The sequence below is a fragment of the Cydia pomonella genome, chromosome 28, assembly GCF_033807575.1.
Source record: "Cydia pomonella isolate Wapato2018A chromosome 28, ilCydPomo1, whole genome shotgun sequence".
NCBI classification, from domain to species: Eukaryota; Metazoa; Arthropoda; class Insecta; order Lepidoptera; family Tortricidae; genus Cydia; species Cydia pomonella.
In genome coordinates, this window is record NC_084730.1 from 5819259 (window position 1) to 5845134 (window position 25876).

Consider the following 25876-nt stretch of genomic DNA (forward strand, 5'->3'; position numbering starts at 1 on the left):
GAAACTTATAAATGATGCTCTTAAAAATAAAAATTATAATTGCTACCCGCAAAAGCATTTATACTATACTTTACAGCTTTTAGATTAAATTCTCAATTTGAATGAATCTAATTTAAAAAAATCAAATGACACAATGTCAATTCTGTATTTTTCAGTGAATAGGTGTGAATCACAGCGGCTTGAGCTGCCTCGCGAGGTAATTGCCGCGCGAAGCAACTTGGTCTGTGTAGACATGCCTTGGGCGAAGCAAACGCAATCGCGGCTACAATCAGAAATCAGAAATATTTATTGTGCAAACTGTGTAGGTACAAGAATATGACTTAGGTACATTTTTTGATGAGTATCAACAGTTTTACCCTTCTCGGGTATACAATTATTTTTAACTTAAACTAGGTTTTAATATTTTATCTTAAACTATATTTTAATATACATTTAGGTTTACATAGTTATAAAACTCTTTTAAATTATAGAAAACTTTGTCTATTAAAAAGTTTTTTAAGCATCTTTTAAAAGTATTTCCTTCGAGGCTTTTTATTTCGTTTGGCAGATGGTTGAAGACATTAATAGCAGATATGAACGTACTTTTTTTATATATTGAGGTACTAGTTCTCGGAAGTACCATATTGTACTTATATTGTGATCTGATATTTTCTTTGCATGAACGCTTTGTGAAATATTCAGGGTGTTTTTTTACAAATAGGCTTAATTCTAATATATAAATACCGGTAAGGGTCAAAAAGCGCTTCTCTCTAAACACAATGCCTCGGGCGAGGCACGTCCACACACACCAAGTTGCTTCGCGCGGCAATTACCTCGCGAGGCAGCTCGTTCTGTGTGGATACGCCTAATTAATTCAAATTAATAAAAGTAGACAGACAAATTTCTAAGCCGTTTATGTTTTAGACTTTAAAATCCTGAAATTACGAATTTGGAAACTAAATGGAGACTACAAAATATAATACTAACCTCCTGCTCAATATAGATCTTCCAGTACCGCCCCGTCGTCGGGAACGCTGTGATCAGCTTCTCATACACCGATCGCACTTCATTGATAGGCCGTGTTTGAGCTTCCCGAATCAGAAGAGACCAAGAATCCACATCATATATGTTGGCTTCAACGGCCCGCTGCGCTCGTTGTAATCGCTCGTTACCCCAATCCTGGATGTAAACGCCACTATTAACATCTTGTAAACGTTATGATTATACAAATAGTTAATATTTCATGGTAAGTACACGGAAATACTCACAATTTCTGGGTTCTCTTCTACCACTGGAGCGGTGGCTGGGTTAGCCATTTTGAAATACAAATTATAGTTTTACAGCAATCGAAATAATAAACTGTCTCCGAAGTGAAACGCCAAGCTAGTTTAGTGCATTTCTGAGCGTCTTTTATCACTTATAGCTACAATAAAATAATTAGCACGCGCAACGCAAACGTCCCAGTCCTAGTACCGCCGCTTTCTATAGACAATTTTATGTTTTTTTTTAGCATGACATAAGGCCGCGTTCTATTTAATTTAAATTGCTACAGAATTAGCAATTGTACGCTATTTATTTTGTAGCTTCTTAATGAAGTCTTTTCTTCTTTATTTAGAATCAATGGGTAATAAAAAGTGAATGTAATCAGTATTACAGCAAAATATGCACATAAAAAAAAAACATCATATATAATATCTCATAGACAATCGTTTACTTTTATTGGCCCAAAATACTCCGAATCCATAGACATACAATATAACTCCGAATCCAGTTGACAAGTATAAATTTGACGTTGGTTTGACATCTTGAACGAAGTGACGTCTGATTATAGGGAGCGTGCATGAACTGTAGGAGGCAGCACAGGAGCTGTCAGATTTTTGTCGCGAAGCGTAAATGTGAGGTTTATTGTTCCAATGTAGCCCACAAGATGGCGGAACCTACTATGCACAAGAAAACACTTGACGTGTAAATGTGCATGTTTATAGTTCCGATTCAGACCACAACATGGCAGACCCTCCAACGCGCACGGTCCCTATAAACTGTATTAAAATAATTCGGGTCTACATTAAGCCCGACCAGATATTAGTCCACTCAAAGAACTATCCACTATATAACATACAACTTAAATGTGGACTCGATGCTAACCTGATTTCGAGTACAAAATTTGTAGACAACATCCTATGTTTCAACCCTCCCTATTTTATCGATATCGATAAGAATCGCAAGCGTGTAGCATACTACGCTATTTAAATCTCTTATGTTGGTACTATGGTTCTTTGACAGTTCTTTGTCGTATATTTTGGTAATGATTTGCGAAACCAACTGATTCCACTCGCTAGTATGGAAGTCCTGTCTCTTAAAACGTAGTGATTATATGCTCTTTGGTGACGTGTAAAGTGTATTCGTCGGCGCCCCACAGTTTTTTAATAACCCACAAGAAAAAGCTCAAAATGAGCTCTTTCAAACGCGACAAGAAAGAAGAAGAAGATGGCAGTGGCAATCCGTATCAGAACCTCGATAAAACCATCGTACTTCAAGAATCTCGATATTTCAACGAGAGTTCGGTGCATCCGCGAAAATGCACGCATATTTTGTCGAAAATACTATTCCTACTCAATCAGGGAGAGAAATTGACTACCCAAGAAGCTACCGATGCGTTTTTCGCGACCACCAAGTTATTCCAATCCAAAGATGTGATGCTGCGACGTATGGTATATTTGTGTATAAAAGAGTTGAGCAGTATGGCTCAGGATGTCATCATAGTTACGTCTTCGCTGACTAAAGACATGACTGGGAAGGAGGATTTGTACAGGGCGGCGGCTATCAGAGCCTTGTGCAGTATTACAGACAGTACGATGCTGCAAGCTATCGAGAGATACATGAAACAGGCTATTGTGGATAAGAATCCAGCAGTGAGTTCCGCGGCTCTGGTGTCGGCGCTGCATCTGTCGTCGAGCGCGCCCGATCTGGTGCGCCGGTGGGCCAATGAAGCTCAGGTATGGCTAAATATAATTTTTTGTTTCAACTATTACTTACACCTAAAGTTTATTGCAAGTTAGTTTTATAGAAACATTGGCTTATTCCCACCAGTTGCCACTAAGTTGTTACCAGTGGTAACTACTGGGATTTTTTTTTCCACCTTTTACCACTACTGTTTCTATTAGTATTGAACTCTAACAATATTTTGGTCAATAGCCGGGTCCACACAGAGCGAGCACATGCGCAAGGCAATTTCCTCATGCACAATATGACTAGTGTAGACGTGCCTCGGCCGAGGCGGCGCGCGCGTTTTCGCAGTCTACATGACTCAGATCTCAGTGCGCATGTGGCATGGCTCCCCAAACGATGATACACATGCAGTCCTACCCAGCGAACCCGCACACATGTTTCGAGCAAGATCTACAGGACACAATAGACAGGGCATTAAGCATCGCTACCTTCTGGTCCCACTTAATATGAAATACGAAACCATTGACACGAGAAGATGAAGAAATAACTTAATTTGCTGTACCTGTTCCTTGGTTTTTTTTTTCTATTGAGGTGTGCAATAAAGATTATTTGTATTGATTGTATTCCATGAGAAATTTGTTTATGAAATTCTTTTGCCTTGTATGGCAGCTACCACAATCAAATATATACTGCCAATTTGTTAGCCAAGTCAAGTAATATTACCAGAGCATATATCGCCTTCTCGGCATTTTCAGAAGTATTACAAGAAATGTTGTAAACTATATTCATATAAAATGCCCCTTATGAATTTTATTAAATTAGTTGAATTTTTTTAACTAATTTGTTTTTTTTTTCCAATTCATCATTATTTTGTTAATTTAAAACACTGCTCGTGTGAACGCCCCATAAACTTTTACAAATGGAATTTTATGATGAAGAATAAAAAGTATATGTTTGCATTTAATTTTAATTTATGATACCGCTAATTGGCTTCTGAAGGTAGAACAATTATTCCTACTCCGCACGAAGTTATAGTTTTTATCTGTCACTTCAGAATTGTTTAAAGGTTAATTTTTACCTTTCCAGGAAGCCATCAGCTCCGACAACGCCATGGTGTCGTACCACGCGCTCGGCGTCGTCGCCGCCTCGCGCCGAAACGACAAACTCTCCACCGTCAAGTTGGTCACCCGTCTCGCTCGTGCTCCACTAAAGTCCCCTTACGCCCTCTGCCTACTCATCCGCCTTGCCGCCCAGTTGGTAGAGGATGACGAATCAGATGCTTCACAACCTTACATCGAGTTTATTGAGTGCTGTCTTAGACATAAGTCAGAAATGGTCATTTACGAAGCTGCCCATGCGATTGTGAACCTAAGGAAAACCGCTAGGGACCTTGCCCCGGCTGTATCCGTCTTGCAACTCTTCTGTGGCTCTTCTAAAGCTTCTTTAAGGCTAGCTGGAGCTAGAACTTTAGCCCGACTTACTGCTAAACACCCTACAGCAGTTGCCGCTTGTGCGGTTGATTTGGAGAACTTGATTTCAGATCCGAATCGCTCTGTAGCTACTCTAGCTGTCACGACTTTACTTGCTACTGGTGCTGAGAGTTCTGTTGATAGATTGATGAAGCAGATCTCTAGTTTTGTATCAGAGATCTCTGACGAGTTTAAGATTGTTGTAGTAAGAGCTATAAGGCGATTATGCACTAAGTTCCCAAGGAAACATCAGTCCCTTGCAGCTTTCCTAGCTGGTATGTTAAGAGATGAAGGAGGTTTGGAATACAAGGCGGCTATAGCGGATGCTATTATAGCTTTAGTCGAAGAAAACCCAGACGCAAAGGAAACAGGGCTAGCGCATCTCTGCGAGTTCATCGAAGATTGCGAGCACACGGCTTTGGCTGTACGTATCTTGCATTTACTCGGTCGTGAAGGTCCAAAATCGCGTCAACCATCACGTTACATACGCTTTATTTACAATAGAGTTATTCTTGAATCCGGGCCAGTGAGGGCAGCTGCTGTTTCCGCTGTTGCTCAATTCGGAGCTCAAAGACCAGAGCTACTTCCCAATATTAGAGTCCTGCTTTCAAGATGTCAAATGGATGACGATGACGAAGTACGTGACAGAGCTATATATTACTCCGCGATTTTGGATACTGGTGACCAACAACTTATCAACGATTATATCGTGAACGTGCCCAAGCCAAATCCAGTACTGCTTGAGCGTGCGTTGCGTGACCATTTGGCTACACGCCCTGAAGAACCTTTCGACATCATGGCCGTGCCTACAGAGGAAGAACCGAAGGAAACTAAGGAGGCTGTTGTTGAAATTGAAGTTCGTAAGCCTGTACCAGTTTCTATTGAGGAGTTGTACTCTGAGCAGCTCTCGAAACTGCCAGGAATTGAGCGTCTCGGTCCAATCTTTAAGACAGTTCCTCTGTTTGACTTAACAGAAGCGGAAACTGAGTATCGAGTCCGTCTGCTAAAACATATCTTTGCCAGGCATGTTGTATTACAGTTTGAGTGTGTCAACACCTTAAACGACCAGCTTTTAGAGCATGTTCATGTACGTCTGGAAACGCCACCGGAATACGAGGTAAAATCCATCGTGCCGTGTCAAAAGCTTGAGTACGATAAACCTGGAAGCGTTTTTCTTATCCTAGAATTCCCAAGCGCTTTCATAGATAGCTTAGGACTGTTCGGAGCAACGTTGGAGTTCACAGTTCGCGATTGCGATCCGACTACAGGAGTTCCTGACTCCCACGAGGGTTACGCAGATTCATACCCATTAGAAGAGTTCGGTATAGGTTGTAGCGATCAGATCAGAGCGCGCCCAGCGACAGATGATTGGGAGCAAATATGGGACAGAGCTGAAAACGCACCAGAAGCCAGCGATACGTTTGGTCTGTCACAGAACAATATAAACGATGCCGTATCTGCTGTGTGTGAACATCTAGGTCTACCTAAAGCTTCAGTCTCAGGGGATGCTGTAAAGGAGATTAGGGCGCAGGGTATATTTAGGGGAGGGGCGCCAGTGTTGGTTAGGGGTAAGCTGGTCGCTGGGGGAGAGACGGTCACTATGAAGCTTGCGGCTCGGTCGCCGAGAGAGGATGTAGCTCAGTTGTTGCTGGCTGCCATCTAATTTAGATATTAAATTGCCTGAATGCACACTAGATGTCATTTTCATCAGATATACAGAGGCACCGAAATAACCACAAAACTACTGTACCTATTCAAGTACCTTTGACTGCAGTCGTTAAATGTGAATCGATTCACGAAATGAATGCACGAAACTTTCACTGTATGAGTGACTCATGCATCGGTATACAGTCAGAGCCGCCATTTTATTGGTTAATGTGATACTCACATATATTTTCATTCACTCATTCAATCCATTCGTGTCAGCACTTATCGACCTGGGCTATATAGTATAGTCAAGTTAAGAAAAAGTATGGAAGTAAGTCGTGTAGTCGTGCTTTTTTTGGATTTGTTAGATGGCGCAACTAGATTGATTCCCCCGAGTTGCACCGTTTCTATTATGTACGGAAGACCGTTAAATTTTAGGTATAAACTATAAAGTGCCGTAATTTTGGAGTAAATTAAAAGCTATTAGGTTCAAGCTAAGTAGTGTATAGAGAACACCTTGGTGCATAGTATATCTTAATTAAAAAGATGTGCAATGTATGATACCCTAAAAAAATTTTTTTTTCGATTGCGGCTCGAGGATAAGTCAGTCGGTTGGTGCAATCTCAAGTTAAGCTTTTTAAAGCATTATAAACATTCAGTTAACTTTGCACGCCTGGGCAAATTATGGAACATGTATTTTTGATTATTTTGTACATTGTGCTTCGGGGGAAATTAAGAGAGACGTGAAAATTTTAAAAACGGTACTTATCTAAATACACTACATTTGCACTAAATAAAAAATAGATTTTTTTCACCGGAAGTTTGTTAAAGTAAGTAAATAGAATTAATCGCAACGAACTGCAAGCGAAGGTGGTTGGCAGCACGTGGCGCGGGGCGCGCGGGGCGGGGAGATAGCGCAGCGCGCAGCTAGGGTTTGCAATATCCGACAATTTTTCGGATTGGATACATAGAAATAGGATATCAAGAAACGACTGTCAAACTTCAAAAGTGCGACCAAAAATGAAATGCAAGTTTGTGCGTAAATTGTCTATGTGAGATCAAAAATAGTGATGTCATGTTACAACATATTAATAATCTATCGGTGTTTGACTGCTTTATCGACTACTTATTCAAATGTGTTTGATTGTATAAAAAAATGTTATACGAGTAGGTATGAAGTCGCTTCCCTTATGGTCATATAGGGCCCAAAAGGTGCCTATGAAACCAGCATCATATTTTAGTTGTTGTTAAGCATGTTATTCTGACTAAAAAACCATCGGGAGACAGTTTCTAACGTGGTTAAGTCACCAGTTATGACGTCATCAAAATGGCCGGTGCCGTGTTCAGAATATTGCGTATACCACAGCAAGCTTATCACATGTAAGCTTGTGTGGGGTGTCATAAAAAGCAAAATTAAATGCGCTACAATATGGTTTAGACATTTGACCTTGTAAATACCATAGTTTGCGAGAAATTTTAAGTTTTATTTAAATATTTCCGAAAAAAAACCGTTTTTTGTTTTCATCAACTTTACTAGTAACTTTACAGGAAGACATTGTATCAAGATATGAATGCTATATTAATAAGCTATAAAATTCCATTAAAATTTTGAAAATCGGTTTATAAACAAGCAAATTAAACTATTTTTGTTCCATACCGGATGACACCACCAAGAGTCGGATGGCTGTTTCAATACAATTTGCAAGGCAAATGATGTTTAAGTAAAGGTAACTTGCTGAACGATATTTATAGTAAAGTAATATTTTCGATAAAAGTATTATTATCAAAATTAAGAATACTGCGATCGTTTTATTGTAATTTACTCCGGATCTAGCTAATTAAAGTAACACACTAATTAAACAAAAATATTTATTTTTTTACGTATTATTTTGTCCCAGAGCATGCACCTTCGCATGCGCAAAGCATAGTGTATTTAAATCCGTGTTTTACTCCCCCACACCCTGTACAGCGTTCTTTGCACTTGCAAGACAATAGCTCCTTGCAGAGGTGTACGCTGGTCCATCATTTTTCTTTCGCCAAGCCTAGTTGCAAGAATCTAGCATTTGTGGGTCGCTATTCAGGTAAATTGGTCCCAATGTGGGTCTGTTAAGCCCTTTTTATATGCTGTAGGAGAGCATCCTGTTGAAGGAATATACTCGATCGCTCTGGTTTTTCCTAAACAAGATCCTCCTCGCAGTATTTACATTACCTATTTGTGTCCCTACTGGGAAGTTATATAGGGTTTGCAATTAGAATATTGTGATATTCTAATTATTCGAATATCCACCAAAATAAATATCCGAATAAACTAATTTAGATAACACAGAAATAACGTTTTTAACTATGTTTTAATACAATGATATCACCCCAACTAATTTTAAATGATTACTTGATTACTATAATAGCTAACATAATGTTATCTCTAAAACCGTACTTAATAAGGAGGGTTTATATCTGGATTAGCTGGTGCATAGTTGGAAATACATCCAATGCCTCACCTCGTGTTCATTCGTCATGAAATACTAACTATGAAAGCAATACTTACTTACTTCACTGGATCAGTGACCCAAAAAGAATCTTGGCCTTTGATACAAGAACAACGTCACACTGCTCTATTCTGCATCACTCCACGCTAGTTGGATACTCCGAGGGCGTTTTAGGGCTACATCGCTCCTGCGGTATATCTTTTCACAGCCCGATTCTCTCCCGTCCACCCCAAGTGACCAAGCCTGCGAAGTCGTGCGGCTATAATCTCGCTAATTATATTGGGTGCCGCAACTAGCTACTCTAGCTCCCTATTTTTCCTACGCTTTCATCTTCTCTATCTTCATCTCTGATAGGTCCCAGAATAATCCGCCAGAATTTCGTCTTCTTCACTAAGAACTTGTTCTTTTTTTTTCTGATTCAGAGTCCAAGTGTAATACTTACCGATGTCATTCATCAAAATCTAATTATTGTCTTATAGACTTGAATCATGGACAGTCTACTGATCAGCTTGGACACTAGAACTCGGCGAAGCGCTGCTGAGCATCTTAGGGCATTTTGGATTCGAACATCTATCTCCTCTTCCCGATTACTTTAGGTAGGTATTTTCTTTTCAATCTGCGGTGGCAGCATGGTTCTATTTTTATCACTTGTCACTATGCCCTTCATGACAAATGATAAAGAGCCGACCATCTTAGCCCTATTCATTTAGAGATATTCTAGTGGTTGATTATCAGACCAATTTTCTCTCCTTCCTACTCTACTATCCTAGCCTTGGCCTTCAGGTTGCTTTTGTTTTGAGCCTATAGCCCCAAGTCATCAGGATATCCAATGATCTAATGTTTGCATTAAGCAACATTCGCATTCATTGTATAAAGTTACTGCGTGACACCTGTATGTACCTATGAAAATTGATGTGCTGTTAGTATTTGAATTGATTAAATATATGAAAATACTATATTTAAATGACAAAATGGTATGAAATTATTCATAAATTTCATTAGAAAATTGTTCCGGTTATAGGTCAATAACCATATTTAACGGATCCGTAATATCCGGATCTTATGACCCGATATTTCGGATATCCGGATCTCAAATCCTACGCGCAGCGATTGTTCCGAGACAGTTTGTTTGACACTTTTGACGGGCAACGAGCACAAATCTTTCTTCTGGCATTAAAACGGAACTATTGTTTTAAACAATCATTGAGTGAACTAAGTAGTCTAACGTTTTCGTAAGTATATGGAAAAACGCGAATTTTCGAATTTAACAAACATTGAGCGTACCTGTATTTAATTTGTTGACTGTCTGTCTGCATACTCAGAAACCCTACTATTTTTGCAGTACATGCCACTACTCGTGCCTCAAGAGCCGTGCTTCGTCGGTGCATCTACGCGCGTTCCTTCTCTTGCCACTAATCACGCGCTTGTCGCTTCTGTGTATTTATTGGTCTACGTTTTTGGTACTTGATTACAAAACTGCATGTTCCGTATAAAAATGCCAATTTTTTATGGAGTGCGAATGTAAACAAAATCAAATGAATATGATTGCATCAATTTCCAATAGTATTAAAATTTCCCCCGAAGTACAACGACAGTAAAACATGAAAAACTACTTTCCGGGTGTCGCACCATGGTGCGAATTTGACATTGGATTTAGATATTTTTTCTAATTATTTACTCAATTTGCACCGAGTACATTACTTTCCCCAGACCCGCAATGGCCAAAATAGATTTTTTTTAATGTTGTATTTTTTTTTACCTGTTCCGTAGTTTAAATTAACATAAATAACACGTGCGAATTTAGATATAAGTGTTGTAAAACGTACGCCAAATTACACCGAGTACACCTTTTTTCTCTTCTTAGTTATAACCATTACATTATTTTCAGCCGATTTCACCCCTTTCCGGGGGGGTGAATTTAGTAACGATTGTATAAAGTTCGATTTTTAGCCCATACAAAACAATCCGTAGTGATTTTATTAGTCCTTAGAATTAGTTCCTGACTTTAGTGAAATTTGAGTTAATTTGACCGTACTAATACTATAACCGCGAAAATCGAAGTTTGTCAATTACGGGCATTTTTCTCTGTCACTCTAATTACATCCTAGTGAGAGTAAAAGAGAAAGATCGCCGCAATTTGAGAATTTCGGTTTTCGCGGTAGGACCCCAGTACATACACTTTTTTTATTTGGAATATTTTGTGTTATTTCTACTCAGAATGACGAGGTCTTTCGATCGTGTTAGGAGAAAAAAAGTGTCCCAAGATTTTTATTTACATTTTAGTTGCCAATTTTCATAGGTTTCGTTTGACAGCAGCAATGGTATGTTAGGATCGAAAAATGTATGTATATTTTGACTTTGAAAAATGGCCCATTATGTAGCATAAAAATCGCGACTATTACATTTTTGAATGTGCGTTCTTAATATTAAACAGCAAATAACTAGTAAGATAAATCGTTTATTAGTTTTTTAGTATGTTTTGAAAATTAGTTAACTTCTAACGTCTACTTTCGGCCCGCTGCTCTGAACGAAGTTGCCGCTTTTCGGCTCTGTTGAGCAGAAAAATAATATAAGAAAGCCTCGGATTACATATTTGTCGGTTTCGCTCTGACAATGACATGTAATTACACTAGGTATTTGATATACAGGTAGATACCCGAAAGCTGGCACGAATTGAACGAAACTATATTGTAGGAGTGACACCTAGGTGGTCCCCACCGCGAAAGCCAAAAATTGTGGGGTTCTTTCTCTTTTACTCTCACTAAGACGTAATTAGAGTGACAGCTTCGATTTTCCTGGTTATAGCCCTGTATCGGTATATAGTCAGAGCCGCAATTTTTCTGTCTAATGTGATACCACAGATTAGATATGTGATACACATAAAGATATTTTCATTCACCCATTCATTTCATTCGTTCCAGCTCTTGTGAATCGATATTGAACCATAGATATATCTTTCTAGATTCGAAATTAGTATGTATTTTTTTTTATACCACGACGGTGGCAAACAAGCATACGGCCCGCCTGATAAAAAGTATTGTCAGCAAAAAAATAAGCATTCACTGAAACAATCTGTGTATTTTCCGTATGATTTTATTATATTATTCTGCATTCCAGAATGCCTAGCATAATGTCTTTATATATTACTTAATCTTAAAATTTACAATAAATAAAACAATTTATGATTAAACGATTTTTTATTCATAATCAACTTTGAAAATATAAAAAAAAAATTAAACATGTCGAGTTTCATAGAATTCGAAGATCAATAGTGTGTTTTCTTTTAGCAATAGAAAGAAGGGAAGCAATCTTGACGACTTGAGCGAAAAAACACATTTGTAAAATAAGCCACAGCCAATATGTAACAATTATAAATCATAAACGATTATGTACATTATTTTGCTTTCATGAGTGATACAACCCAATTTTTAAAAAGCGATTTTCAATAAAAAGACACGTCAAGATTGTTTACCTTTTTTGTTATGCTAAAAAACTAACTATATATATGTCAGTAAATGAAAAAAAAAATGCGACCGCACCGTTAATCGGTACATTCTTATTTTAGAATAAATCAACAAACAATAGAATATCAATCTAATGTAACGAAAATATTTCTAATTGCAGAGATTAGAGTTTGTTTGGCAGATGATTTTTATAAATTTGATTTTATATCTTGTTTTAATAGCCATAAAATCTATATTACAAGTATTTTCAAAAGATCAGAAGACTTTAGTTTATTTGAGAAAAGATAGAGAAACATATAGATTAAAAATAAATCATCCGTCAAACTCATAGTAATTAATATTGTATCCATGCAAACTTCAATCAATCAATTTTTCGTGTTATGGCTCCAGCTCCATCAAGGTGTTGATGATTCTGCCAATGTCGAGGTTGGATAAGACACGGCTAGTATATGAATCGGAGTTCGGTGGAGTAACGATAGTAGTTACTGCGAGAGTTAACGATCGACAATCGATTGATTGACAAAAATGGTTTAATCAAAACGATCGATCGATGATCTATTGATTGAATATTTTTCTGTTAGACGGCATCAATTAAAAATTTTCATATTTTAGACGCTAAAAATAATGTTTCAGCATTCGTATTGATTAAAAATAACTGTTCATATATTTAATTTTATAAAGATTTATATTTCAGACAACATTTATAGACTTTTGTAATTATAAGGCAACGTACTTATATGTAACCGGGGCCGGCAAACCGTCCCACTTTGTCGCTTGTCATAAGGACGCCTTGATATGTTATTCGTATAAAGATACAAGCAAATCTCGTCCTTATGGCCAACGACAAAGTGGGACGTTTTTCCAGCCGCGGTCACATATATTAATACATTCACAGAACAAAATTATACTTGGGTTAGGTTGCACAGTGCATGCCATTTAGCGGCAAGCTCTACGGGCCAGTACAGACGGACTACAACTTGTATGGGAACTGCACACCGACGTTGCAGTTGGCGTGCAGTTCCCATACAAATTGCAGTCCATCGGTATCGGCCGTAAAGATTGCTACAAGTTGAAAAGTTTCTACTAAGGTCAATACGGGTAAACGTACACTTATCCATTTTGAACTAAGTATACTATTTTGTATAAGCATGGAGTCCAGTAATCCTTCATCGAAAATATTTTAATCATCCTAAAACTAAAAATTGTCACAGTAAGTATTTATTGACTATTTAATACTTATTCTTATTACGTCTTTGTACTTATGTTTGGTTAAACTAATATTCGATTTATTTTCACAGTCAATATTTTAAGGCACTTATAATCAAGTCAACAAGTATTCTTAAAAAATTAAATAATAGTAGAATCTAAATATTATTTGTATCTGAATAGCTTTGGGTCATAGACGATCGATATGTAAAAGAAATACGAAATCAATATATACATAAGTTAAAGTCACGTCGTTCAGTGACAGTTCCAGGCGGTTATGTATTTGTTTGTTTAACCAGTAATGCTATAACTACCCGAAAATTTACAAATTGTCTGTTAACTTTTATTTAAATACCTACCTAAATATACAGAGTATAACAAACAAATATCAAAATGACCGATAATGACAAACGATTCTCAACGGTTTGTTGGATTTAAAAAATGTAATTAATCTTGTCCACTTACAATTCATAAATGTTTAACATAAACTTACCTCTCTACCTACCTATACTTGTACTTATGTTTTCGTTTATTTATTTTTTTCTTTAACATAAATATGTCGTCTTCCTCGCGTCGTCCCGGCATTTTGCCACAGCTCATGGGAGCCTGGGGTCCGCTTGACAACTAATCCCAAGATTTGGCGTAGGCACTAATTTTTACGAAAGCGACTGCCATCTGCCCTTCCAACCCAGAGGGTAAACTAGGCCTTGTTGGGATTAGTCCGGTTTCCTCGCGATGTTTTCTTTCACCGAAAAGCGACTGGTAAATATCAAATGATATTTCGTACATAAGTTCCGAAAAACTCATTAACATAAATATGTAGTAGTTGTCAAGTAATTTTTAAACTGTATACAAGGAGAGATTTGACTAAGTGTTTTAATTAGAAGATGATGTGTTTTTTGAAGTGAAAACTTCTTTAGCGGCGCTGTGCACTTTTTGTGATGGGGATAAAATGGTAAACTCGCGACAGGTCACGTGACCGACAGATTCGACAGACTGAAAATTCGTACGACGAACATGTAACCTGATAGAAAAACTGTTACAATGTCATTGATGCCAGTAGTTCAATTTTTAATGTAATATAAATTGTCATGTTTGTGTACGATAGCACAATAAATGACTATTGTATTTTACCACATAAATGATAGTACTTTATACTGATAATTAAAGCAATTCGTGCAAAATTATTCCCTAACCATTTCAAAATATCAAAAATGCACAACGTTAATATTCAAGTTTTCACTTCTGCCGGCACTCCCGGAGTGCAACCCGTTGTTTTTTCTCAAGTGTTACATACTGACATATTGGTTAGTTGTACCACTTTATTTCGCATCCGGGAGGGTAGAATCGGGCTTGTATCTACAAAAGGAGAGTATGTTTTGTCGCTCTCTTTCCAAGTCCCAGCGTTAGGGAGAGATGGCAGATATTGTAGAATTTCTTCCAGTTTGTAAACTTGTTCAAGGAACTTGGTGACTGTTTGTCTGTAATTAAATGTAAATTATGTAAATCAATATTGTCAGTCAACTCTGTATATTCTTTCTTCCTATTTATATAATATATATCTTTATTATCTTTGTTACAATGAATTATGTGGATAATGATTAATGATAATACTAACTTAAAATTAGCCATCATAACGTCGTCCTCTACATAATCCCCTGCTTGAATAAGGAGAAGTTTCAGGGTCATCCCGTCGCCAGATTCTCTTGCGATGATACTAAAAAAGAAAACACATTTCTGAGTAATCATCTAATAGGGTTGTTTCCAATTTTTTGAAACGCTTGGTATTACGTTCTATATTAACTAAAAGTTGCCCTAAAATTCAACTTTTATACTAAAAACGGCTTTAAATATGTTAAATTAACAAAATATATTTTGACAGATGCTTTCGCGCCCAAAACGCTCTTTGAAAATTGTGTGACGTCACAGTTTACGGTTTGACACTTAACTACATACACACGTAGAAGTTACGAACTGCCATTTTTCATTTGTTATTTATCGCCTATCTGTCAACAGTGTCAATCCGAGAGTAGTGACGTCATCAGAATCTTCAATGACGTTTCGAGTTTGGTCACGTGACGTGAGCCAAAAGATATTTTAAATTCAATATTTACAAAAATATGGTCATTACAGGTCCCCTAAAAGTAGTTTAACATGTTCTTATAATCCAAAAGAATTTATTGGGATACAATTCTGCCGAAGATTTGTAGATGGAAACAACCCTATTAAATGCAATTCAATGGCAATTCTGTTCCCGAAAGTTAACAACAGTGGAGAAAATAATGTCTTAAATATTCTACACTAAAATATCTACTGCACTATATGTATAGTAAGTAGCAGTGGACAGTTAACCAACTTACTTTTCCAGTCTTTCAGCAATTTTCAGCAAATAATTACGAGCAAGTTCAGTCTTCCATTTCATGTCAGCTTCTTTGTCCGCGGACATTCCCTCTTGATACTCTTGTATGCTTGTATTGCTATAATCAAACATTAAACAAAAATAAGAATATAATCGTATTTATGAATAAATAAGCAGCATGAAAGCAGCGCATGAAAATCAAATATTTACAAAAAATTGGTGCACAATTAGGCAAATAGACCCTAGTCTACAAGCCCCACATATCAATCGATCATCTATCGATTACATGTCAATACAATCGATCTATTGACATACATCTGTTTTAAAACTTTAATTTCTCAATACTTACATGAATTTAAATATCCGTAATAAAGTACTCTTCACCTTAATTAAAAATATCCTGGCTAATGGATACGCTCGAATACATTCTGTATCAGCGTCGCTTTTTGACAAAGATAAGTCATCTATAACATCGTATTCATCAGGTTTTTCACTTTTAATCTCAGTAATATCTGACATAGTATACACAGAATCGTTTTCTTCATTATCAAGCACATCTAATTCCAATTGTGCATGCTCTTTAAGTCTTTCTTCAAAAGCGTCTATAATTTTAACGTTTCTTATTACTTTTGGTTGATTATTGAGATTTAATTTCACACTACTTTCATTGTTAGTTTGTGTGTTATTGGGCACACTGTGTGTATTCTTTTCTACAGTAATAGTTCTAGTGTTATTAATTTTTAGCGTATTCAAGTTTTTACCAGAAGTTATTAGTATATTTGGCTCGTTATCAACGGCATCGAAAGTATGTGTCGTATCTGTTTCACTTTGCCACGGTGCAAAATGTTTTTTTCAAATATTCTAGAACTTCCGTTCGACTCTTTATGAAAGCTATCGGTGTTTTTTGATCTTCAATTTCACTTCTACTAAACAAAGGCGTGTTAACTTTTTCTAAAGACAGCTCTATATCAGTCTTAGGATCTTCTATGTTTTTGATCAAATAATCTAACATTTCTTCTGCTTCGTACAGTTCTTTACAATTTACAATCTCTTTCAGTTGTTCTATAAGAATCACACTGAAGCCCACCAGTTTCATAAATTCGTTTGGTTTTAAATCTTTCTTTAATTTTCCGTTGTTAGAACTGCAACTTATCAGTTCTATTGGAAACTGATCAATAACAAGTTTTACATTTGCGTGCTTTTTGAATATTTCGCCTGTTCCTTGAATTACTTCAAACAGGGGATTCTTAGGTGGCATCATTCTTTTAGACTTAGTTTTTTCTTTCAAAAGGAGATCTGTTAAAACTCCTTCCATGGTTTGACTCAAACGACAAATCCATTCATCTAATCTCCTTTTAACTCTGGTTTCCATAACAGAGTTTTTAATGCAAAATCTACCTAATTCTTCTTCCAAATTGAGTTGATTATTCAATTTGGTGATACTGCTTACTTTTATAGTATCTCTAGATTTTTCTTGATTATTTTCTATCACGTTCAGTCTTCTTTTATCTAAATCGATTGCGTCGATATTTTCAACACTTTTAATCTGATTAATTTTATCTATATTTATTTTGGCACTGGCATTTTGTTTACAGTGTTTTCCTAGATCAAAGGATGGGTTTTGACCGATTTTATCATTTAGCCCCGTGTTCCGAAACACATTTTCCATAATCTGTTTGGTTCGATTCTGTACAGGACTATTTTCTGTAATACTAAGTTTCACAATTTTATTTTTTACGTTAGTTATTTCAGAACTGAATACAGATTTTACTTTCTCCTTTGGTGTCGTTAAATTTATTAGTTTATCAGAACTAGAGTCCATTTCACTAAAGACATTACCATTATCAGTTTCAGCGTTAAATATATTCATTATAGACGGGCGTATATTAAAACCATTGGGTTTAGTCAAAGAAAAACCATTAATTTCCTTCAAATTTTGCAAAAAAAGATTTTCTGATTTCTTTGTATCCTTTTCTACTATTATTGATTTTTTGTTATCATTTTGTAGTATAATTTTCAGCCTTGCTAAATCATTTTGGGGTACAGGTTCGATTTCGTTATCAATGCATTCGTCCATTTTGATATCGTCCACAGTATAGCATTCTAAATTAATTGTTTTTGCTTTATTTATTATGTTCTCGTTAATTGTTATGAGAATCTGCAAAACGATTTAAGAAAAACCGTATTCAAATTAACTGGTTATTTAAAAGAATAGAAATGAAAACGAATTAAATAATTCAACTGCATGAAAGTAAAAACATCAGAGGGGCTACCGCGAAAACAGAAATTCGCAAATTGCGGGGATCTTTCTCTTTTACTCCAATGAAGGCGTAATTAAAGTGACAGAGAAAAATTCCCGCAATTTGCGAACTTCAATTTTCTCGGTTATAGCTCAGTAACGAGTTATAAGCCAAATTCTACATTGATCTAAAAAAATGTTTATAATTGGTTAAAAAAAAAAAACAAAAAAGGCGAATGATTTTTCTTTTTTCGCATCTTTACACAATGGGGAAGAGTTGACAATATTTTGTTGGTAAACCCAGTATTAAAAGTAGGATATTTACTAGCCACCTAATACTATTAAATAAACTTACCACATGACAGTCCTCCCGTAGTAGATTCCAGCAGCACTGTAGAATGCTGTCTTCCGGTGATAACTCGTATTCTGGTTTACTTTGTACTGAAAAACGGTCGCAACAGTAAGCAAAACAACTCCAAAACCATAATTTAATATTCATAGCATCCACTTACATCGGTCATCGATAGATCGAGATTCGATTTATGCTACTTTAACAATATATGACGCTAGTAGTACACAAGGCAATTAACAAGTCGCAGTTGACAACTAAAGCTCTCGCGTGAAAATGATGATCCCTATAAAACTTCGTTTAAGTTTCTTAAGAGATATTTGGGCTTCAGTTAAAAATTAACGGGAGAAATGTGTTTCTTATTAAATTAAAAATGCTACTATATTTATAAAGATAAAGATAGTTTATTATTCAAGTAGGCATATTACAATGCGCTTATGAACGTCAAATAAAGCTACACCGGCTCTAACCCTACACCTCTGACCCGAGAAGATTGAAATCCCCCCTCAATTGGAGGAGGGTATCCCAATATGGACCGGCAAGAAACTCGACGGGACACATCTTTTCAAAACGTTACATCTTATAACTAACATGAATTAAATAAGAAAAAAAAAATACAATTTAGATTACTATAGAAATCATGCAATTACATACAGTAGATACTTTTCTTTATAGAAAAATTTGATGAAAAAAAAGGCATATCAAATCATACAAGTACGAGCTCTTTCAGAAAACATATCACATTCTTACAAAAGGAATAGAAAAATAAAATTAATAAAGAAATGATAATATACATTTTATATAAATCTGACAGATTGCTATACCTACAAAAAATATTTGATGTGCTTTCTTACCTGAGCTGTGTCACCAATACAATGATTTTACATATACACATAATATAATTATTTTAATTGCTACTTGTTTTTACAGTTTCTGGCTTGGACCGTGCATGTTTGTCTGTCAAGTAGTCCTCGACTCTGTAATAAGCCTTCAACATCAATGAATTTTTTAAGTAATTCTTAAGAGCTGGCAAGGGTAATCTTAAAGCATCGTCCGGTAATTTGTTATAAAAATGATAGCATTGCCCAACGAATGACTTTTGTACTTTGCGGACACGAAACTTTCTGATAGAAAGCTTATTTTTATTTCTAGTGTTATAGTTATGGACATGTGAATTCTTAGTGAAGGAGTCTAGATTCTTAACAACATAAATAATACTATCATAGATGTATAAATAAATTAATGTGTAATATTTTATGAGACGGCTATTCAAATAATTAAAATAAAATAATTTCAGTGAAAACTACTGAACGGATTTATATGCGCTTATTTTATTACCTATGAATAGAGTGATTCTTGAGGAAGGTTAGGGCGTATAATTTGTTATGGTTTTGTGTAAATTGAAATATTTGCAAACGAAGTCAGAAAAAAATCATTGATCGAAAACGCTGCCCAATCTGTTTGAGATGTAACAACATAATGTATGGTGCAATTGTCTCTCTTTAATTGGTCCACAAAAAAGTCCGAAATGGTGTATGTCTCTTCTAAGGATAACTTACTATACCCATTCTTCTACACAAAGATTGCATACCTACACGAATACAGTATTCATAATTGCCAAATAAAATACGTTAGTTTCATACAGATACAACGGTCTCTTACACCAATCAATTGAAATGAATACCTCAGGAGTAATCGAAAATTAAATTTCCATTTTGAGTCATAACTTGTATAAAATGTTAAAGACGCTAACTGCCGTAAGTACCTATTTTTACCACCTTATGTGCTGCGATCGCTTAACTTACCCCCGGGTCTCTATTTCCCATAAAGTTTGAAGCCATAATGTATTGTTTGTCCGCATTTTCGTTAACCATAATTTGGTTTTTCTTAGAAACGCGTAACTTTTCAGGATTGTCATAAAACAAACCTAACCTATCTATAGGATAACCTAAGGAAATTCCTGAAAAGTTAGAGTTACGACTAATGATAATATGACTATCATTACATTATGACTTTCAATAATTATGCCAAACAAAGGGATCCGTTTACCCCCACCATGCACTTCGCACGGTACCAATAGCTGCTCCGTATAAAGCCTAATCTTACCAACGATGCGGTTGTCGTGGGCGTTTAACTTCCTAAGCACTTGTCGCGCGCATACCGCTCCGCTGACTCCACGACTCAGCCATTCCAGCTCTGAGTATACTGCGTGAGGGACTAGCAATCGACAGCTGGTATCTAAAATAGGTAAATAAGGAAAAATGGCATTATAATAGTACTCAGAAAGGGGCAATTTCCTCACGAAGCGGCCTCACTGGTACCAAATCGACAAAAAAACGAGAAGTGCGAGTCGGACTTGCCCACCCCATTTTTTATTTTCTACAAATTCATAATTTTCAGATTTTTCCCTGTACTTGTAGTATACGATGGTATTACTAGCCAAATCTCATATTTCTAGGAAGTAGCCTATAAATTTTGATTCCCTTGATAGTGTCGAAATAAACGTTTTTTGCGGCATAAACAGTCGTATCTTTTTGACGTTAACTCAGAAGTTTAATTTTTTCCCAGCCTTAAGGGACTGTAGACCTGTATAAGGTTTTAATTTCAACTTCATACCTCTAATGGACAGACAACAAAGTGATCCTATAAGGGTTCTGCTTTTTTCGTTTTGAGGCATGGAACCCTAAAAATGGGACATTTCGCTACAAAAAAGTCGCATTCGATAAGGAGATTGATTTCAAAAAAATACTCTGTATTTATTGAAAAAAAAAAGGTTAATTTAGGTTTAATTAGGGCCGGTTTGGCTTAGTGGATAGTGACCCTGCCTTTGAAGTCGATGGTCCCGGGTTCGAATCCCGGTAAGTGTATTTATTTGTGTGATGATTGATTTGTTCCTGAGTCATGGGTGTTTCCTATGTATACAAGTATGTATTTATCTATGTATATCGTCCCTTAGTACGCATAATACAACCTTTGCTTAGTTTGGGGCTAGGCCGATCTGTGTGAGATTGTCCCTAAATATGTATTTTACTTACCTAATGGTAAAAAGATAATATTCAGTAGTTTGGCTATGAAAACGTGAGCACCAAGTAATGTACAAATTTGAATGGCTTACCGCTTTTAACGAAGTCATCTATGCACTGCAAACCTGATAGTATTGCTTCCGTGTCGACAGCGACGTACCAATGGGGCCCTTCTTTGTGAGGGCCGGGGCTCTAAAACATACTGACCAGTTACTAATTTACAAAAAAAAAAGAATTAGCCACTTATTCATTTCGCACAAATATGTGAACATATTCACTTAGTCATTTGAATTTTTTCAACAACAGCTATGTTTCGGACAAATAAGTGTCCATAGTTTGTTATTTAGTATCAAGAAAATACTTAAATAACTATATTAGTACGTATACTCTGTATCTTTAGGTATTTAAATAAAAGTAAACTAAATTACATGATCAAACAATGTATGTTGAAGTTAGGTCGTTCAGTTGATCCAGGCGGTTTTGTATTTGGTTGAATAGTTGGTACTACCCGAAAATTTATAAATTGTTTGTTTACTTTCATTTAAATACCTAAAGATACAGAGTATAAACTGTATAAAGTGAAACGAGGACGACGGGATCTACCGCGAACGTTCGACGTGTTTCCTCCCGGTCACACGTACGACTTTAGAAGTGCGACACGTGGTTCGCGGTAGGCCCTCAGTGCCTGATTAGGCCACTGTACCACCTCCGTGCGCAGTGCTAAGCTTTAGTGCCAATCACAATACAGGCATTGAAAAACGTTCGATCGTCTATCGATTAGTCACGGATCGGTCATCTTGATCGATGAACTATTGATCTATGGTATTGATGAAACTGTTTTTTATTGATGATCGATTGTCTATCGATTAGTCACAGTCGTCATGATCGATCAACTATTGATCTACGGCATTGATGAAACTAACATTTTAAAATTTAATTATGTAGAGTTAGACCAAGCTGCGTGGCAGCTTGAGAAATGACGTGTCAAGTGGTAATGTAATTATTACCTAATGTCAAATTTCTATGAAAATATGATTTTTTATAACGACAGTCCCTCACTTTTTAGGGTTCCGTAGTCCAATAGGAACTCTTATAGTTTCGCCCTGTCCGTCCGTCTGCGAAACAAAGCAAAGCTGCTTCGTGATCGTTAGTGCTAGAAAGCTGCAATTTGGCATGGAGAACGGTAAAATAAAGTACAAAAAAAACAATTTTTAAGGTACCTCCCATACAAAAAGGTTTTAATTGTTTTTTTTTTCTCGCTTTAACCCAATGTTGTGGGGTATCGTTGGATAGGTATTTCAAAACGAATACGGGTCTATAACAACAATTTTTTGATAAATAATCGCTCCGAAAGAAAAAAATATTTTTCTAAAAATATCAGTAGGTAGGGACCGTGCGCGTTGGAGGGTCTGCCATCTTGTGGCCTGAATCGGCACCATAAACATGCACATTTACACGTCACGTGTTTTCTTGTGCATAGTAGGTTCTGCCATCTTGTGGGCTACATCGGAACAAAAAACATCACATTTACGCCTCGCGCCAAAAATCTGACGGCTCCTGTGCTGCCTCCTACAGTTCATGCACGCTCCCTGTAAGCTACGTGAAAAAACACTAATAATTGCACGCGTTGTCCCGGCATTTTGCCACGGCTCATGAGAGCCTGGGGTTAGCTTGGAAATTAATTTTACGAATTGGCGAAGGCAGTTTTTATGAAAGCAACTGCCATCTGACCTTCCAACTGACAGGGTACACTAGGCCTTATTGGGATTAGTCCGGTTTTGACAAGATGTTTTACTGAAAAGCGACTGGTAAATATCAAATGATATGTCGTACATAAGTTCTGAATAACTCATTGGTACTACCTGGGGTTTGAACCCGCGACCTCCGGATTGCAAGTCGCACACTCTTACGGCTAAGCCACTATCATGGATAAAAAACATTTGTATGGTCAGCTTCAGCAATGGTGGCTAGCAACAGTAATTACATACTCGTACCTGGTCAGTTACCTGCACACCTTCCGAGCTGGTGTTACTGGCTCCTGGCTCCTGAAGGGCGAAGGTCACACGTTTCTTTGGCAGCATGCTTCCTGGTGGCAAGCCTTCCCGTATTTTAGTTGTTTTCGATTGGTCTAAAAAAGTAGTTGATGATAGGACTTGGTATGATATACAAAATCAAAATATTATGGGAAAATAACATTTATGCAGTGACAACACATTTTATATAGGTGCTATTATTTTCTATAGACTGATTTACTTAATTTCGATTTTTTGTTGACAAAACTGCCTGGATCTGTCACTGAATGCCCTGACTTTAACCTACATTATTTGATCGTACATAACATAACATATTTTTGTATTGACATAACATATATATTTTTTTTTTAATTCCGCTACCTAAAGGTTGTCTGGAAGAGATCGCTTTTTAGCGATAAGACCGCCTGTTGTTTACCTCTTCTTTATGTGTTGTATTATTTGTACTGTTTCTGTATTGAGGTGTGCAATAAAGTATATTTGTATTGTATTGTATCGTGTAATGTTTTCAACTGGCTGAAGGAGCCTTTTGAGGGTAGATTTTGTTTACTTTTATTTAAATACCTAAAGATACAGAGTATAGTTACTGGTATTATATAAAATACCTGTTAATCTTTCTGTCTTCTCTCCCACAACAGTTTCCACTTTCTTCTTTTTAGCCACCAGCTTAAACCTCAAATCATTCTTATCCAGCTCACTGAACTTGTCATTTATATTCTCAACCTTACTCAGAGGGCTTAGAGTTGATGTTTCCACATCTCTAGTTAATGAAAGATTTTTCACAGACCTGCTTGGTTTTAGAGCAGATTTTGGTGTTATATCGCTTTCTGTTTGGGTTATATTTGTTTGTAGTCTTGGTACAAATGTTTGACAAGCTTCATCCTTCATCTTCGGTTTGGGAACCATTGGTTCAAAGTCTGTAGCTTGGTCAAACATTGGTGTCTCTTTAAAATGCTGAAATGGTGTTGAGTTTTGAAATTGGAACTCTTGGAAAGTTGGTCTTTTGAGTGCTTGGCTGTTTAAAGATGGAACAAACATTGACTCTGACTCATATGCCTGTGTTATTTGATACAACATTTGCTTGTGTTGCGGCATTTCACTTGGCACATACATAGGTGTCAGTGCCCATACATATTTCGGTGTTAAGTTGTCCGGTGGGACATATTTCGGGAACACCGCTTGCCCAAATACGGGGGAAGGCCTGACATTGTGGGTAAATGTGTTGCCAATGTTTTTTAAAGATAAGGAGTTTGTTGTGTTGGTACTGTCATCTAAGGGTGGCTCAAATGGTTCAGGATAGATGTGAGTTTTATCTGTTACTCTATGGATTGGGCCCTTTTTCAAGATTTTCTGTGAACAAATAAAAAACATGCATTTTAATTTTTTTAAGTGGAAAAATTACTGCTGTGGTTGAGACTTGAACTCCAGTCCTCTGGATTGATACTCCGCTAAGCTAAGCTAAGCTAAGGGCTCTGCCAACTGAGCCACCAAGATCTCATCCATAGCCAGCGATCTTTCCAACATATGGGTCTAGGGGATGAACATCTACCGTACGAGTGTTATACTTTTTAAATGGTTACTAGAGTTCCAAGTCATATTGGATATTCACCAGTTACAATGTGCTCCATACTAAATTAATTTTTAACAAGCAGAAACATCTGCAAACAATGATATTAAACTTAGAATAAATTTAAAAGTGGAAAAATTACTGACTCTGTGTACGCCTTTCATTTAATTAAAGTGTCAAAAGGGCTTCTGTGTGTTGGAAATGGCTCCGCACAGGCCCCCAAAGGTCCGGAACAGTTAATGTCATTAATAATGTTTGTGAATACCAGCAAGCTGTCCTGAGATAGACAACTTTGAATGACTATTACACAAATTACAAATGTATAATTTTAGGCTTTTTTATATACTATGTAGGTACTGATAATGCGTTCATACATTATAAACGCATTTATGCAGTTTTGTAACAATAAATATTTTAACGAAAAACCATCGATCTACATCGTAATTCTTCAGAGAGCGCATTGCTGCGTTCCGTTTCAATACACGAAATAATGTAAAACTTTAAAGCCTGTAGCTATTTGTAATTATGTTTTAATGAATATCTTAAACTTACATCTGTATCGCTAAGGCTCCATGCGGTCTCTCCGGTTGAACCATTGAAATAGTAAAACTTTCCGGGGAAACTCTTCGATGGACATAGTAGCCATGGACTTGCTTGGGCTTGATTGTTTTTAGTATTCTGTATTTTCTTGTTCGGATTCATCGTTTAACATCGTTGCATTGTGTGAGATATAGTAGATAAATTACAGAATTGGATAGGTAGCATGAGAAATACAATCACATGAAAACTTTGCTTACCGCCGCAAAAATCTAAACATATATAATGTCAACTTTCATAGCGTTTCGATCTTGCATTTTTGCAACGGGTATTTTGCAAGAAGCAAGAAATAAAATAAAATATTTGTCAAACTGTTAGCAATAAAATATGCATAAAAATTGAATTGGATTTCTTATATTACAATTATTGCTGTATGTGTCCTCGTTTTCCGTTTTCTTTTAGTACGAGTATCTGACCTTTGACGCCATTGAAGCAGTTTAGAAACAAAACGCAATAAATGATACCAGTATATTGGAGTATTGCTACAATTTAGGGGAAAATGAAATAAAACG

The 25876-nt window shown here is 36.5% G+C and overlaps 3 protein-coding genes across 3 annotated transcripts in view; 1 reads left to right on the forward strand and 2 right to left on the reverse strand.

Moving 5' to 3' along the window:
* The window catches only part of LOC133533076 (protein suppressor of forked), a 33637-nt gene extending 32194 nt beyond the window's left edge, over window positions 1-1443 (reverse strand). Inside the window, exons 1-2 of the mRNA XM_061872017.1 lie at window positions 1248-1443; window positions 967-1158 (exon numbers count right to left, since the gene is read on the reverse strand). Coding sequence (XP_061728001.1) covers window positions 967-1158; window positions 1248-1295 — 240 coding nt within the window. The 5' untranslated portion in view covers window positions 1296-1443. The remainder of the gene's footprint in view (window positions 1-966; window positions 1159-1247) is intronic.
* Window positions 1444-2260: 817 nt separating this feature from the next.
* On the forward strand, window positions 2261-11720 carry LOC133533038 (coatomer subunit gamma-like). Its single transcript, XM_061871955.1, has 2 exons — window positions 2261-2975; window positions 4015-11720. The coding sequence occupies exons 1-2, from the start codon at window positions 2430-2432 to the stop codon at window positions 6058-6060; spliced, it is 2592 nt and encodes an 863-aa protein (XP_061727939.1). The 5' UTR covers window positions 2261-2429; the 3' UTR covers window positions 6061-11720.
* LOC133533041 (uncharacterized) lies at window positions 11709-25842 on the reverse strand. The gene is given in 11 exon segments (XM_061871959.1): window positions 11709-14681; window positions 14819-14917; window positions 15561-15677; window positions 15909-16385; window positions 16387-17717; window positions 18154-18239; window positions 20254-20385; window positions 21263-21362; window positions 23165-23298; window positions 23806-24550; window positions 25320-25842. Coding segments are annotated over 11 exon segments (3570 nt in total). The 5' UTR covers window positions 25470-25842; the 3' UTR covers window positions 11709-14482.
* Window positions 25843-25876: the final 34 nt, after the last annotated feature.

Excerpts from the sequence above, each read along its gene's own strand:
- LOC133533038 (XM_061871955.1), top strand. The coding sequence starts at position 2,430 with ATGAGCTCTTTCAAACGCGACAAGAAAGAAGAAGAAGATGGCAGTGGC. Across the intron at positions 2,976-4,014 it reads GGTGGGCCAATGAAGCTCAG|GAAGCCATCAGCTCCGACAA; the intron begins GTATGGCTAAAT and ends TTACCTTTCCAG.